This window comes from Eumetopias jubatus, unplaced genomic scaffold, assembly GCF_037043125.1.
Source record: "Eumetopias jubatus isolate StellerSeaLion01/CBP00866 unplaced genomic scaffold, mEumJub1_p1.0 scaffold_1, whole genome shotgun sequence".
NCBI classification, from domain to species: Eukaryota; Metazoa; Chordata; class Mammalia; order Carnivora; family Otariidae; genus Eumetopias; species Eumetopias jubatus.
Genome location: NW_028274807.1, coordinates 123712036 through 123729625, shown reverse-complemented (window position 1 = coordinate 123729625; position 17590 = coordinate 123712036). Strand labels below are relative to the sequence as shown.

General features: G+C 39.9%; 1 protein-coding gene across 2 annotated transcripts in view; it reads right to left on the bottom strand.

Moving 5' to 3' along the window:
- Positions 1 to 17590, bottom strand: part of STAG1 (STAG1 cohesin complex component) — a 423203-nt gene that overhangs the window by 117318 nt on the left and 288295 nt on the right. Inside the window, exons 10-12 of one of the 2 annotated variants that reach the window (XM_028099176.2) lie at positions 16030 to 16153; positions 3940 to 4038; positions 3320 to 3399 (exon numbers count right to left, since the gene is read on the bottom strand). In XM_028099176.2, the coding sequence (XP_027954977.1) occupies positions 3320 to 3399; positions 3940 to 4038; positions 16030 to 16153 (303 nt within the window). The remainder of the gene's footprint in view (positions 1 to 3319; positions 3400 to 3939; positions 4039 to 16029; positions 16154 to 17590) is intronic. The other variant, XM_028099177.2, reaches the window with a different exon arrangement.

Genomic DNA, 17590 nt, shown 5'->3' with positions numbered 1-17590 from the left:
TTATCCCTGGGCTGCAAGGTTGGTTCAACATCCGCAAATCAATCAATGTGATACAATACATTAATAAAAGAAATAACAAGAACCATATGATCCTCTCAATAGATGCAGAAAAAGCATTTGACAAAGTACAGCATCCTTTCTTGATCAAAACTCTTCAGAGTATAGGGAGAGAGGGTACATACCTCAATATCATAAAAGCCATCTCTGAAAAACCCACAGCGAATATCATTCTCAATGGGGAAAACTGAGAGCTTTCCCCCTAAGGTCAGGAACACAGCAGGGATGTCCACTATCACCACTGCTATTCAACATAGTACTAGAAGTCCTAGCCTCAGCAATCAGACAACAAAGAGAAATAAAAGGCATCCAAATTGGCAAAGAAGAAGTCAAACGCTCACTCTTTGCAAATGATATGACACTTTATGTGGAAAACCCAAAAGACTCCACCCCAAAACTGCTAGAACTCATATAGGAATTCAGTAAAGTGGCAGGATATAAAATCAATGCACAGAAATCAGTGGCATTCCTATACACCAACAACAAGAGAGAAGAGAGACAAATCAAGGAGTTGATCCCATTTACAATTGCACCCAAAACCACTAAGATACCTAGGAATAAATCTAACCAAAGAAGCAAAGAATCTGTACTCAGAAAACTATAAAATACTCATGAAAGAAATTGAAGAAGACACAAAGAAATGGAAAAACGTTCCATGCTCATGGATTGGAAGAACAAATATTGTGAAGATGTCAATGCTACCTAGAGCAATCTACACATTCAATGCAATCCCTATCAAAATACCATCAACTTTTCTCAAATAAATGGAATAAATAATCCTAAATTTGTATGGAACTGGAAAAGACCTCGAATAGCCAGAGGAATGTTGAAAAGGAAAAGCAAAGCCGGCAGTATCACAGTTCCGGACTTGAAGCTCTATTACAAAGCTGTCATCATCAAGACAGTGTGGTACTGGTACAAAAACAGACACATAGATCAATGGAACAGAATAGAGAACCCAGAAATGGATCCTCAACTCTATGGTCAACTCATCTTCAACCAAGCAGGAAAGAATGTCCAATGGAAAAAAGACAGTCTCTTCAACAAATGGTGTTGGGAAAATTAGACAGCCACATGCAGAAGAATGAAACTGGACCATTTCCTTACACCACATAAAAAATACACTCAAAATGGATGAAAGTCCTAAATGTGAGACAGGAGTCCATCAAAATCCTAAAGGAGAACACAGGCAGCAACCTCTTTGACCTCAGCCACAGCAACTTCTTCCTAGAAACATCACCAAAGGCAAGGGAAACAAGGGTAAAAATGAACTACTGGGACTTCATCAAGATAAAAAGCTTTTGCACAGCAAAAGAAACAGTCAACAAAACCAAAGACAACCGACAGAATGGGAGAAGATATTTGCAAATGACATATCAGATAAAGGGCTAGTATCCAAAATCTATAAAGAACTTATTAAACTCAATATCCAAAGAACAAATAATCCAATCAAGAAATGAGCAGAAGACATGAACAGACATTTTTCCAAAGAAGACATCCAAATGGCCAACAGACACATGAAAAAGTGCTCAACATGGCTCGGTATCAGGGAAATCCAAATCAAAACCTCAATGAGATACCACCTCACACCAGTCAGAATGGCTAAAATTAACAAGTCAGGAAATGACAGATGTTGGTTGGGATGCGGAGAAAGGGGAACCCTCCTACACTGTTGGTGGCAATGCAAGCTGGTGAAGCCACTCTAGAAAACACTATGGAGATTCCTCAAAAAGTTGAAAATAGAGCTACCATATGATCCAGCATTTGCACTACTGGGTATTTACCCCAAAGATACAAATGTAGAGGGCACCTGGGTGGCTCAGTTGGTTAAGCAACTGCCTTCGACTCAGGTCATGATCCTGGAGTCCCGGGATCGAGTCCCGCATCGGGCTCCCTGCTCAGCGAGGAGTCTGCTTCTCCCTTTGACCCTCCCTGCTCTTATGTACTCTCTCTCTCATTCTCACTCTCTCAAAAAAATAAATCTTAAAAAAAAAAAAAAAGATACAAATGTAGGGACCAGAAGGGGTACGTGCACCCCTATGTTTATAGCAGCAATGTCCACAATAGCCAAACTATGGAAAGAGCCAAGATGTCCATCGACAGACAAATGGATAAAGAAGATGTGGTGTATATATACAATGGAATATTATGCAGCCATGAGAAGGAATGAAATCTTGCCATTTACAGTGATGTGGATGGAACTGGTGGGTATTATGCTGAGCGAAATTAGTCAATCAGAGAAAGACATGTATCCTATGACCTTACTGATATGAGGCATTCTTAATCTCAGGAAACAAACTGAGGGTTGCTAGAGTGGTGGGGGGTGGGAGGGATGGGGTGGCTGGGTGATAGACACTGGGGAGGGTATGTGCTATGGTAAGCGCTATGAATTGTGTAAGACTGTTGAATCACAGACCTGTACCTCTGAAACAAAAAATACATTATATGTTAAAAAAAAAAGAAGAAGAAGAAGATAGCAGGAGGGGAAGAATGAAGGGGGAGAAATCGGAGGGGGAGTCAAAGCATGAGAGACTATGGACTCTGAGAAACAAACTGAGGGTTCTAGAGGGGAGGGGCGTGGAGGGTGGGTTAGCCTGGTGATGGGTATTAAAGAGGGCATGTACTGCATGGAGCCCTGGGCGTTATATGCAAACAATGAATCATGGAACACTACATCAAAAACTAATGATGTAATGTATGGTGAATAACATAACATAATAGGAAAAAAAAAAGAGAAAAACAGAACATTTTGTTTCAAACCTAACTTTAAAGTGTAAAAGTAGAACCTAAAGTGATAAGATATACAGTAGTGTTATATATGTGAAGTACATCAATAATGCCAGGAAAAAGATATTAAAATACCAAGATTAAATTTTTGGAAAAAAAAAATTTTTTTTAATTTTTTCTTTTTTTTAAAAGATTTTATTTATTTATTTGCCAGAGAGAGAGAGAGAGAGAGAGGGAGAGTATAAGCAGGGGGAGTGGCAGGCAGAGAGAGAAGTGATGTGGGACTCAATCCCAGAATCCTGAGATCATGACCTGAGCCAAAGGCAGATGCTTAACCATCTGAGCCACCCAGGTGCCCCCCAAAAAAAGAAAAAAAATTTTTTTAAGTAGGCTCACACCCAGCATGGAACCCAGTGCAGGTCTTGAATTCATGACACTGAGATCAAGACCTGAACTGACATCAAGAGCTGGACACCTAACTGACTGACCACCCAGGTGCTCCCAATATTAAATTACTAACAAATATTATACTTACTGAAGTATCAGAGTAACCAGTCGAATAGCTTCAACAGCAACATCATATTCCTTATCAAGTGTCATTGATACAATGCGATCCTGAAAAAAAAAAATTAAAGATCAAAGCGAACATGAGGAGAAAACCAGATGGGACAGACTAAGGCAGTATCTTTGGGGAGTACATGCAAGACTAATGGTCGATTAAATGGAAAGCTTTACTCTTAAACCCGTATTATCATAGTCCTACTAATACAAAGGAGGTATTAGTGTAAATGTTCATAATATAAAATCTTTCTCATCCACTAGCATTCCCTAACACTGAGACAAATAGACCTTAATGTGCAAAATTAATATAAGTACAAAAAGCTATTTATAAAGAAAATGTTCTTTTAAGCAGGAGAGCCTTCTGTTGAAGGCAATAAATAAGAACTCATGTTGGTAATATCTTTTGTAAGACATTAAAATACCAAGATTAAATTTTTGAAAAAAAATTCATTCATCTATTTAAAACAGGTTTATTTAAAGAATATGTAATAAAGAATATGAACTAAACAGTTGTTATGGTAATGTTATTTGCTAAAGTAGCTTTAACTCACAATTTAAAAAGTAAAAAACAAACTAAGCATTCTTGATGCTTACCTTGAATCGGTTAGTGAATAACTCCAATTTGGGGAATAATTCTCTATTGGTATACAGACTCTGTAGAGCTTTCAAACATTTCAATCTGACCTCTCCTTGCTTCAGATATACAAATAAAAACACAACAGAAGTAGTCAGTTCCATGCCACAAAAGTTGAAAAGATTTAAGGCTATGTGAAGACTAAAGTAATTTTCAGCTTATCCACCCAATTTACATCATATTGTAATTCAACACAGGGTGGAAGTGAGCAATTGTACAGTCTGTGTTGTACTTCTATTTAATTAAAAATGCAGTGAAAACCCCTTAGTTACTTGAGAGTAAGCTACACCTTTTTCAAATATTTATCAACTCTGATTCAACACGGAGTATTTCCCATGTTGTACTGTGGCATTCTGGGAAAATTTTTAACCTATGATTTTAATTAGAGGAGGATATGCTGGTTTGCCCTTTATATAACTACTAAATAATCCTGTAGAAAAAAACTAATTTCATATTATAGGGTCATCATTTATTCATTTAACAAATATTTTCTGGGTGCCTTTTACATTCCAGAAAAAGGAGTTAGGAAAACAGGTAAAGGGTAGAATATTTAGAACAGAGGCAAATTGATAGAGTGAAATGTCCTGAGGCTATTTATTAGTGGAGTATCTTTTTTTTTTTTTTAAAGATTTTATTTATTTATTTGAAAGAGAGAGACACAGCGAGAGAGGGAACACAAGCAGAGGAAGTGGGAAAGGGAGAAGCAGGCTTCCTGCGGAGCAGGGAGCCCGATGCTGGGCCCGATCCCGGGACCCTGGGATCATGACCTGGGCCAAAGGCAGATGCTTAACGACTCAGCCACCCAGGCACCCCTGGTGGAGTATCTTTAATAAAGTCATTAACCTGGAGTAGAAAATGTTGGTGGTCAAAGTACATTCAGAATCATTGGAAATTTAGCCAATTCTCTCAACGTATTCAAAGGACACTGAAATTTCTATGTTCAAGAAAAAAAAAGGCAGTGTGCTATAAGAGAAGTCCAAGTTCTAGAATCAAACAAAACTAGATTTTATTTCCAATTCCATAGTTTTTTAGCAACAAGAAAGATGGCAATTATATTGATCACTCTGATACTCAGTTTCTCTTTTATAAAATGGTGATAACCAACTTCATAAGGTTGTAGCAAGGATTAAATGCAGATGTATGCTGGTCATGATTTATTATTATTTTTACAGATTTTATTATTTATTTGTCTGAGAGAGAGAGAGTGTGTGAGCACACAAGCAGGGGGAGCAGCAGGCAGAGGGAGAAGCAGACTCCCCACTGAGCAAGGAGCCCCATGTGGGACTTGGTCCAGGACCCTGGGATAATGACCTGAGCCAAAGGCAGACACTTAACCAACTGAGTCACCCAGGTGCCCTTATTACTATTATTATTATTTCTAGAGAGGGAGGAGGGGACAGAGGGGATGGAGAGAATCTTAAGCAGGCTCCATGCTGGGTGTTGGGGGGGAAAGGGCTCAATCTCACAACCCTGATATCATGACCTGAGCTGAAATCAAGAGTCAAACACTTAAGTGACTGGGCCACACAGATGCCCTGCTGGTGAAAGTTTTAACAACCAGTTCTGAGGGTTGGGGCCCTGAATTGTTGCATTTGCATATTTCTGTGATATAAATACTCCATCCACAATTTTGAGCTACCAATGAGATGTTACTGAACTCAAATTTGCAAAGGGATGTGCAAAATAACTCTCTTGCAACCTGATCCAAGTTATCTCCAGTACACCACTGAATGAGATGATGTTTCTTGGTAAAGTCACTAGCATATAGGAGGTAACCTGGGATACCTGTAGTAGATGCTCCTGATGCCCAACCTGGATCCCCATATTCTACTATACAAGACTAATCTTCCTGCTTGCTCCTGTGTTGACTGCTAATGGTTCAGATCTGTACCTTTCTCTGGAGAACTGACCATGGTTGAAAAGAATTACCTGGCAAAGAGATTCCTGGGAGGTTATGCTCCACACTACCCTCCTGTCTACACCCTTTCCCTCCCTCCAGGGTGAGATCCATAGCCAGTGGAGAATGATACAGGATAAAACAGCCTAACCTCTTTGTTTCAGGGCAGGACAACCTCTAAGATAACCCTTTAATCTGAAATTAGTAATTGAATGTATGCTACAGAGTGCTGCAGGAATGGGCCAATTTCAACCAGCAAGAATCAGGAAAATATGCTGGTGGTTGCTGAGGGTGTGGGACGAGAAAACAGGATATGGGAGAGTTCTTGGATATAGGGCACTATCCTTTGAAACAGAATGTAATGCTTTGTGAGGGCCTCTGGAAATGGCCTAATATCTTGCTGGATAGCTCTAGGAAAAAGCAATGGTGCATATTAAATGAAATAGAGATGCCAAAATCACTGTGGCAGACTGTGAAGGGAGGAATTTAAAGACACAGGAAAGCATGCCAAAAAGGATCTATTATAAAGCTCAGAAGACCTACCAGTTGAATATGTTCCTCACGAGGGCTCAGAGAATACTCTGTTTACCAAGGCAATAAGGAAAATATTGGTGATGGGGGCACAGACATTACTGAGAAGATCCACAGTAACTGTGTTCTGTAGTCTAGGACTGACAGAAGACACTCAAACAAAATTTAGCTTCTGATAGCAATGGAGATAAGAGCACAGAATAGCAGAGACAAGGTAGAATCTCGTAACTAGTAGATGCTGAGGGGGGCAGGCATAGTAATTTTAATGGGCAGAAAAGTCAAAGGGCAGTCCACAGAGATCTATGGAAATGGCTCACAGGACATGGTCTTCCAGGAAGCAAGATGGGGGAAAGCCAATAAAAGTATTACGTGATAAATATACTCACAAGAAATCAACAACGGATGAGCAAAAGACTAAGGACAGCTGTCCCAACATAAAATCACAACCCCAGATCTAAGATAGCATGTAAATAGTTTCCTCACTTCTCTCCAATTACAGATTTGAAAATAAGGCCGTCAGGGCGCCTGGGTGGCTCAGTTGGTTAAGCGACTGCCTTCGGCTCAGGTCATGATCCTGGAGTCCCAGGATCGAGTCCCGCATCGGGCTCCCTGCTCAGCAAGGAGCCAGCTTCTCCCTCTAACCCTCCCCCTTCTCATGTACACACTCTCTCTCTCTCTCTCATTCTCACTCTCTCAAAAAATAAATAAATAAATCTTAAAAAAAAAAAAGAAAATAAGGCCGTCAAAGATGAAATAACTCCATCTATCCAAGTTCACACAGCCAATTATAGGTAGAGGAAAAACATTAATTGAATTTTATCTTTATTTTGTCCAGTGATGCCTCCCAATCAACTACCTCCCCTCCAAAATCTTGGTTCTTTATCTATAACATGCCCTGCCTACATTACAGGAACTTAACAATTAAGTAAGATGGTACCCATGACAGTACTTCAGAAAACTGTAAAATAACTTAGATGAAAATTCCAGTTGGTAACTGCTCTATTCTGGGGCTCAACTATATTCTGCAAGTTATTTCTATTATACTATCTAAAAGCTTTGTTGTTTTTCCATTACACAAAATCTGACTGAAATGTGAATACTGCTTAACAGAGTGCTCAACACATACCTGCTCCTCAATAAATAATTTTTTAAAAGATTTTTACTTATTTATTTGGGGGCCTTGAGTATTAGTGCCCCAATGACAATAATTTTAGGTCCCCATCGGGTACAATGAAAACAGCAGCTTTGGGTAGTTTTGAAGAGAGTGTAGTTACTCATGATAGATAAGTCCACACGTGCTTGTGGATGGGGTCCTTTGGACCATTTTGCATCCTGATGATTGTGGTTCCCACCACTGAGTACATAAATAGGTATTAACTTTTTGTCTCTGTGCAGTACTGAACACCATCACTACCTCAAGGGGTAGGCACCACAACAAGGACAGACTCAAGCATAATGGATGAGGTACATTCCTTGCCAACTCTATGCCCAAACCATGGCACACTGTTCAACAAAAATACTGAAAAGGATATTATTCTGTTAATTCAAGACTTAAGATAAGCAGCGATGCTAATAACCACCCTATCATAATTTAATAGCCCAGTCTGGCCAGTCAGAAAGGCCTCTGGAGCTTGGAAGCTGACAGATTATCACAGGTTAAACACAGAAGTTCCTGCTTGAGCCCCTGACATTTTCAACATTACTGCAATGGTGGCAATCCCTATGAGAAACTTGTACACTGTTACCGATCTAGCTAATGACTTTTACTTGGTCCCTTTGCAGAATGAGGATCAGGACCAATTTGCATTCACACAAAACAGCCTGCAATATGCCATTATTGAATGGGCTTGATCTTCAATAAACCTAAGTCCCCATTGACATTTTAGTCATCCATTACATTAATAACATCCTGACAGTAGGGCTGACTGAAAAACATGTGGCTATAGTGCTGTACTTAGTCACTGATAGAATGATTAGTGCCAATTTGACTATACAACCAGATAAAGTCCTGGGCCTGGCACAGGAGGTGCAATTCCTAGGGGCCACTTGGGTAGGAAACCAATGAAGTATCCCAGAGACAATCAAACAAAAAATATAGGCCCTGGCAGCACCCACTAATAAAAAGGAAGCCGAACAGCTAGAGGGCCTCTTTTGGTAGTTAAAATAGCATGTGTCCCACAAGGGGACTTTCTTGGCTCCTTTCATTGAGACGACCTACAAAGCAGCCAATTTTAAATGAAGCCTTTTGCAACAGCAGGCCTTAGAAGCTGTTCAGCAAGCCATGGGCCAGGCACAGCTTTTGGGACCTTTGAAACTTGCTAGTCTGATGGAACTGCAGGTTTCCACAACCCCCCTAACACACTGACTGGTCTGTGGCAGCAGGAAATTGTCACTGGGGAGGCAATGGTCTCTTGGACTCTGGATCTAAAAACCTCCGGAAGCTACCACCCAATACAGGCCCCCCCCCAAAGATTCATTTGTTTGAGGGGGGCAGAGGCAGAGGGAGAGAGTCTTCAAGCAGACTCCCCACTGAGCACAGAGCCCAAAGTGGGGCTCGATCCCACAACCCATGAGATCGTGACCTGAGCTGAAACCGAGTCAGATGCTTAATCAACTGAGTCACCCCTTTTGAATGACATTTCCTTGCAATACACCCCTTTTGAATGACATTTCCTTGCTTGGTACTGGGCACTAACAGAGACGGGGCATCTTAAACCCAGAATGCCACATATGACACTGTAACCTGAACTGCCCATTCTCACTTGGCTGATTACAAAGCTTACCAATAAAATTAAAAAGGCTCAACGAAGTTCAATCATAAAATGGAAATGGTACATCCAAGATCAGGCCTGGCCAAAATCCCAAGGGACTAGCCGGTTCCAGAAGCAAATAGTCAGCTTATCAGAAAGACGCAAACAACCCACAGGGAATCCTTTGGCCCCTCCTAGAGCTACTTGGGGCACAAGATTAAAAAATGTGCCTGCTGACAGTAAACCATGGTTTACTGACCACTCTGTGAAACTAAAAACAGATACAGTCTGCAGGGTTGCAGCTGCCATCTGGCCAACAACGGATGGCCATCTTTTGACTGAGACAAGATGTGGACACTCTACCCAATGGGCCAAGATCTGTGCTATGGTGATGGCCATGCAGGTCACCCCTACCACCATGCCTTGATCCATTTTCACCAACTCATGGGCTATTACCAATGGCCAGGAGAATGGCAACTAAACGACTGGACTACTAAGGGATGTCCCATATGTGGAAAAGAACTAAGGCAGCAGCTTGCTGTCTGGGATGAAAACATATGTCACTCATGTGGATACTCATGGTAAAAGACCTTTTAAAATAAAAACATAAATAGCACTCCTGTGCCAATCCAGTTTGTGCCTAGCAGGCTGCAACAATCTCCCACTGGGTACGTCTATGAACTGGACATGGGAGTCAATTACTGATGCAAAAAATGTGATAAAGTCCCCGTCCACGCCCAAAAAATGCGATAAAGCCCAGGAGATGACCCTGGAAGACACCAAGAAAAATGATGCAGGGCAATCTTGTGATTCTTCTCAATATACTCGTATCATCCACAAGGAGAACTGGGACATATTAACCAAGGACTGGGACCCACCTGGGTCTGAGAGATTGATCACACTGTACCCTCAAACCAAAGCCATGGGCACAAATGATGCCTCATGGCCATTAACACATACTCAGGCTACAGTACTGCTATTCCAGTCTGACATTTGGATGCTGGCTGAAACTGTCACAGCTGTCCTTGAACAAAACTTGTCATATTTTTGGATACCCTATAAGATTTTCACTCTAACCAAGGAATATCCTTCATTACCAAAGTAAGACAACAAATGGGCATATTCTCATGGAAATGTACTTTCCATGCACACTATCACCAGCATGCAAATGGAGCCACTGACTGGTTGATTTACACAGCAACTAAAGAAAGACTACCAAGACAGCCCACTAGTGGATTGGTACCCTGATCTGACTAGGGCTGTATGGCTACTAAACAACGCACTGCAATGCAAGGGAAACATGGCCCTTCGATGCATACTATGAAATACTGAGCTTGGATGGGGTAGGGGTGGAGTAGGCAGATATGTGTTTAGGCTGTGCCTTCAAAATCCCAATCTCAGTATACCAATCATTCTTTTTTTCACTTGGAGTGTATGTCTCTGGGGTGGTTGCAGTTCTGCTGTCACAGCACACCAGACATGGCCTCCTGACTCTAATCTGGATGTGATGCTTCCCTTGGGCACCTCCCTTCTATGGGAAACCACAAGGGTGGGAGACAAAACCAAGAAGTACCATGGTGCTAGGGTCCTTCTAGTAGGGTTGGGAACATCTGACCCTTCAAATCAGGTGGGTGACGTTACTGGACATGTCAAGTTTGTGCAGCACATGACCTCCCTTTTGGGGACTGGCCAACTGAGAAGAGTAAGTCTGGGTCAAGCAACAATGCACTGGTGCTCAAAAAGGCAGTAGCATCAGGATTGGGACAGACAGCCTGGGTTGCAATACCCAGGAAGCTAGCACCCCAAGTAGTAGACCAGGACATCTCTGGCCTCAGGAAGTTCATGGAGTGAAAGACGGGTAGGAATATTACTCTTTCTTCTCATTTCTGCAGAATCCACTGCTACAGAATGCCTGGTACAACAACACTTTGATAAAAATCAGTACAGCCATAGTGAATGAAGGCAAACTTAACCAATGTTGGATTTGTCATTCCAGAATAAAGTTCCTCTTATCCTGCACTCCCACTGTAATGGGCCTGGTCAGTACACAACTACTCAGACCTTCCTTAAGCTATCAGTGGGTCAAATCACCAGGTGAGTCCTTCAAGACAGGTCCAGATGTAGGCATAATCCAGAGTCCCCTGCTTTAATATTATCTATGATGTGACAGAAAAAGACCCCTGTACCAGAATGGTTATTACTGATCTATATTGACATTTTGGAATTGGAAGTCCAATATGTAACTTTTCTCTGCAACCACAAGGCAAAAGTAACTGAGACTGTATATAACTGAACTAGTCAGTATTAGGAAAACAAATCCCTGGCGGATATCACCTGCATCCCTCTGGGTTACATATTTCTCTGTGGACTCCGATGGACAACAGACTGTATGCCTCCAAGGGAAAGATTTTATTGCCTCATTATCCATGTCAGGAACTACACAGAGGGCTGGAAATGACCCACTTTGCTAACACGTCACAGAGTGGTATACAGTTCCCTCCAGGGAAGACAAATTAACCACTGGTTTCATTCAATTACCCAAATTCTAATACTGGGTATAGGTATACAGGCTCTAGAAAAATACTGTATACAACCTGTCCTTAACCATGCAGAAGTAGTTAATGCTACTATCTAAGCCATACAAGATCAACAAGACTCAGTGAACTTACTAGCCTACATGGTGATAGACAGCCCTCAATCATTTGGTGGCAGAAGAGGGTGGTGTTTGTGTAACTGCCAGCATTTCTTGCTGTGCATACGTCAATAATTCAGGTTAAGTTAAAAAATGAGCTGGTGAATATCCACACACAGGTGGGATGGTTATTAGTAGTACATTCACAATCCCCTCAGACTCACTTTTTAAACTTTTCAGTTGGCTTAATCCAGATACCTGGGGTTCCTACTTGAAGATAATTCTCCAGAGAAGCCTAATCATCCTCCTGGGTCTGGCTCTCTTAATCACCCTAGTAAAGTGCCCATCTCCAAATAACAGGGAAGCTCCATGAGAAATCCACATCCATATTGGTTGTTCAAGGACCCTACTGGACCCAACTCTGACTCCAACTTTGGGGTGGGCAATGGTCCTACAGGATTTGATATGCTTTATCTGCCACTTCAGTGGCCAAGCAGGGGTGAGGTGTGGACTGTTGGGAAAGGCAGTCCTCTGTATATAGTCTTTTGCTAAGAACGGTCCATGGGCCTGGAACATTTCCTTATCAAGAGATGAGCCTTTGCAATCATGGTGGGGGTAATTGCCTTGTGTGGGACTATCTTTCTTATTTCAGACTCAGTGTGGGTCTTCTTGTCCTGCTTATACACATTGAGTCATATGGCATCTGGCCAAATTCACTATTAAATCTATCTCCTCAGGGGAGGGGACAGGATCCTTAGTTCTGTAGCATAAGAGAGGTGCATGCAGAGAAAGTGCCCTGTGTTGATTGCTGGTTGGAATCTGCTGGCCCTGGGGAACCAATGCCCACTACTGAAACCAATCTTGCTCTGTGCCCTCTTATGTGAGTAAAGCATTGTGTCATCCAGTGCTTGACTGTTTTGTGTTTTCCTTGGTGAACCTGATATCAAGACTGAGTGGGCACAAGTGTTAGAACTTCTACCTCTGGTGATAGGCATCAGGTATCATTTGGCAAATACAGAGCTAAAAGGGTTTTGGGGGAACCTGAAAGAAGTAAGATATGGGATGAATCAACACAGAAAGAGGAAAGGGGGTGGACTAACAGAAAATAGACCCCACCCAAGCTCTAAGAGATTTTGATATGAGGAATCAAGCATATACAAGAAAGTAGAACGAGGTGCCTGGGTGGCTCAGTCCGTTAAGTGTCCAACTTGTGATTTCGGCTCAGGTCATGATCTCAGGGTTGTGATACCGAGCCCTGTGTCGGGCTCCATGCTGGGTGTGGAGCCTGCTTTAAGACTCTCTCTCTCCCTCTACCCCCCCCAAAATAAATAAAAATTTACAAAGTAGAACTGTACACATAAGCTAAAAGTGAAAGCAATACAGAGCAATACTGACAAACTGTAAAGGAAAGAGAAAGGTAATCTAGTGTCATGAGCATAAATATAAAAGGATTAAGATATTTAGTCTAAAACACAGAGATTACTATAGTTGTGTTTAAATTAGACCTATTCTACTCTGAGAAACAAATTGAGGGTTTTAGAGGGGAGGGGGTTGAGGGGATGGGTTAGCCCGGGGTATTAAGGAGGGCACGTACTGCATGGAGCACTGGGTGTTATACAAAAACAACAAATCGTGGATCACTACGTCAAAAACTAATGATGTATTGTATGGTGACGAACATAACATAATAAAATAAAATTTAAAAAAATTAGACCTATTCTGTGTCACCAACAATGAAAGAACTAAAAAACCAATGGGTAGAAAATTTAGAAAGAAGTTTTGGTCAACAGAAAAACAAACTGAATTTCTAATAAATAATTCCTTTAGTTGTTAGAAATTGCTGTCTTTCTATTACTTTTTATTACTAAAACTTACACTATAAAATTTATATAAATTGGCAGTATCAAAAAAAAGTCTGCCTTAGTGAGGACGGCAGACTTGATACTCTGAATTCAAGACACAGGAGTATCAAATCTTTATGTTGTACACCAAACTAATATAATGTTATGTCAATTATATCTCAGTAAAACTGAAAACCTACAATTTACAATTACAATGTAATCTTTTTTTTTAAAGGTTTAGCTTTTTTTTTTTTAAGATTTTATTTATTTATTTGAGAGAGAGAGAGAATGAGAGATAGCACGAGAGGGAAGAGGGTCAGAGAGAGAAGCAGACTCCCTGCTGAGCAAGGATCCCAACGTGGGACTTGATCCTGGGACTCCAGGATCATGACCTGAGCCGAAGGCAGTCACTTAACCAACTGAGCAAGAAAAAAAAAAGACAAGAATTTTATCAGCTCATTTGAAAAGACACAGGACAGTCTGAAGGCATAGGCCATAGCCTACAGAATAAGAAGTTTCAAATGGATGATTAAAAGGAGAGAAAGCAAATGACTACACCCCTCAGAGGAAAATAAAAGTACAAGACTGCAGTGACATTAGAATGACAAAAAGGAAAGCTGAGAAGGGATTAATACTAAGAGCTTTTCTAAATGAAGTAATGGGAGATTGTAAAAGAGGTTTATAAAAACATTCTACTGTAAACAGTATCCATATACCATTTTATCAACAATAAACAAAACCTACTTACCTCCCTCTTCCTTTATCTGGACAGAATGCTTCTACAGACTTTAATGATTTATTTTAAAATAATGGTGGTTTGTTTTTTGGTAAGCCACAAAAAATACGTGTTTTTCCAAGGAGGAAAACTGGTAGGGTAGTGGTGGGGAACAAAATGCAGAACTTTAAATGTATTACTACTAAAAAGTTTGTCTTGTTGGATTTAGCCATGTGTGTACACCTGTGAGGACATGCTGTATAATTCTACTTTCTCTCACAATGTATAATTTAATTGGATAAACCCGAGATAAGGCTTAACCATGCAAGTCTTGAATTCCACATGAGGATTAGAAAAAGAAAACCTAGGATCACGCTTGGGGTTTATTAGTGTAGAGAAAAGAATTTTGAATGCTAGGGAAGATAAATATTCAGGAAAAAATTCACTAGGTACTAAGTTACTATTCCTCCAAATAAAGTAGGGGATAAGAGCCCTTCTAACCATTAATTAAAAATAAGTAATTGTGAAGTTAAACAGCTAACTTGTGATGATCTCCCTATACTCTGAACAATTACAGCAAAAATGGCCTGCAGAATTCCCAAGGGCTGTTTTATTATAATATATGTAATTTTGTCATTTTCAAAATATTTTTGATAATACTTAGCATGCGGCTATTTATTTATTTCAAAAAGAAAGAGGGTGTGCTCGTGAGGGGGGTAGGAGGAGTGACAGAGATCAAGGGAGAGAGAATCTCAAGCAGACTCTGCCTAGCGCTGAGCCTGACACAGGATTCCTTCTCACAACCTAAGATCATGACCCCAGCCAAAATGAAGAGTCAGACACTCAACCGACTGAGCCACTCAGGCACCCATAGCATGGTGCTATTTAAAAAGTAAATGCTCTACAGGCTGTTAATGGTAATACACAGAAAATAAGTCTTCGAATATTACCAAAATTGACTTAAAAGTCTAAGGATATAACTGCATTAAAAAAATGTCTTCTAATAGCTATGATACTTTTAACAATTCAAATAATGGGATACACAGCTTAAAATAAATTGTAAGATTTCTATATTTGTGAGTATCTGGCAATTCAAGTTATAGAATGTCAGGTTATTCAATATAAAAATTTCAATAATTTGTCACTCCTACCCTTGGGTATTTTGAGGATTACTTATTCAGGATTCGATAACGTGGGATTCCTTTTAAAATCAGAACCTTTTCTAAAAGCATATAAATAAAAATAGATTTCTAGATCAAATATTCTAGAATCCAATAAATCTATTCAACTCTGATAAAAAACTGTGGTATGACCTTAAGAAATTCAAAAGAAAAAAGTTTTTTTCTTGTTATATATTAAGAGAAACAAAGAAGTTCTTTTGACTCCAAACTAGAAAACGATTGTAATTAGTTTCTTAGGATGTTATATTCCCTTAAAACTTTAGATGTACCAGGTTGTCAACTTGGTTTAAGACAGTTTTACAACTAAGTAAGTCGAGTTTCTACATGGGCCAATGTCTCAAGTTTTGTCATGGCCATCAAGTGAACAGTTATTCAGGTGTATCATCTTAAATTTCCATATTATTAGAACTCTTCAAAAACCAACCACTGCCATCTTAATTCCTAGCATTCTAGTACCTTGTACAAGCGTATCTTTCATGAAAGTCTAGAACAGAGTAACTTACCCTATCATGAAGAGTCCAGCCAACATATTTTAGGTAACTGTCATTTAGGAAGGCGTCACTATACATTTTCATCCATACTCCAATTTCTTCAATACAAATGGCTCTAATCTCAGCAATAGCATCACTAAAGGAGAAAAATAATAGACAAACCTCAGATTAACATCCAAAACTAGAATGTACTTCTAGTTTTTCAGCAAGTAGTATTTTTTCAGCAAGTAATAAATATTAATATTATTCCTAGTGCTGTATTTTTATCTACACTCTCAAAAGTCCTCCAATTTCAATATCTTCTGTTTTTTAGATGTTTTCTTTTTTCTATTTTTTTTAAAGATTTTATTTACTTATTTGAGAGAGAGAGCACAAGCAGGGAGAGCGGCAGAGGAAGAGGGAGAAGCAGACTCCCCACTGAGCAGGGAGCCTGATGCGGGGCTTGATCCCAGGACCCTGGGATCATGACCTGAATCAAAGGTAGACGCTTAACTGACTGAGCGCCCCTAGATTTTTTTTATAAAATAAAAATTATCAGTATCAAACTGAAAAACAATTCTGGAAATCATCTAGCTTTCACTCTATTTTCATTGGACTAGAAAATGGCACTTGGAGCTCTCTGAAAGCCTTACAACCACTATGGAGTCAACAAACATGTTAAATCTGAGGAAACCAGCATACCACCATTCAAATATAGAATAATGTAGAACTCAAAAATTGTTTCTCTGTGAATTTGTTTTTTAAAGATTTTATTTATTCTAACACAGAGAGACAGTGAGAGAGGGAACACAAGCAGGGGAAATGGAAGTGGGAGAGGGAGAAGCAGGCTTCCCGCTGAGCAGAGAGCCCGACATGGGGCTCGATCCCAGGACCCTGGGATCCCAACCCGAGCCGAAGGCAGACGCCTAACGACTGAGCCACCCAGGTGTCCCTCTAATTGTGAATTTAAGCTAGCACACATCTTTTGAATTAAGAGAAAATAAATATGACCAAAACACAAATCAGCATCTACAAGGGAAAATGACAGAAGCCTGTATTATTTGAAAATATACAATGGTTCACAAAACCAAAACCTCAAAGTAATTGTACTAATAATTCACATTTAGTCACAATGGGAACAATCTTGGTGACTACACTGTGAAGTGTACCAAAAGTCAGGTTCTTGGCACCATGCCCAGATGGCTTTTCATCTCACTATAAGAATCCAATATAACTCTCCCGGGATGATTTTTCTACTCTAAAATCTGTGAACCATGAACAAATACAATTTTAATATTTTTACCTGATCTTTCAATAGGTTATTACCTATAGCTTTAAAAAAATCATATTAAATATAAGGTAAATCTTAACTCTCTTTTGCAGATCGATCTTCAAAGTTTCTGATTTACCATACATAAATAAGTTAAAATTTTAGGTAATTTTTAATTCTCCAATTTATATAAGGCAATCGTCTGTCAATTAATTGTTAATCTGGCAATAATTTAGCTAGAATTGTAATGTTAATTAAGGAGCTTTTCTTAGTTTCTCTTTTGTGACAAAACAGGTAAGGTGCTAGCATTCTGGTATTTAATTC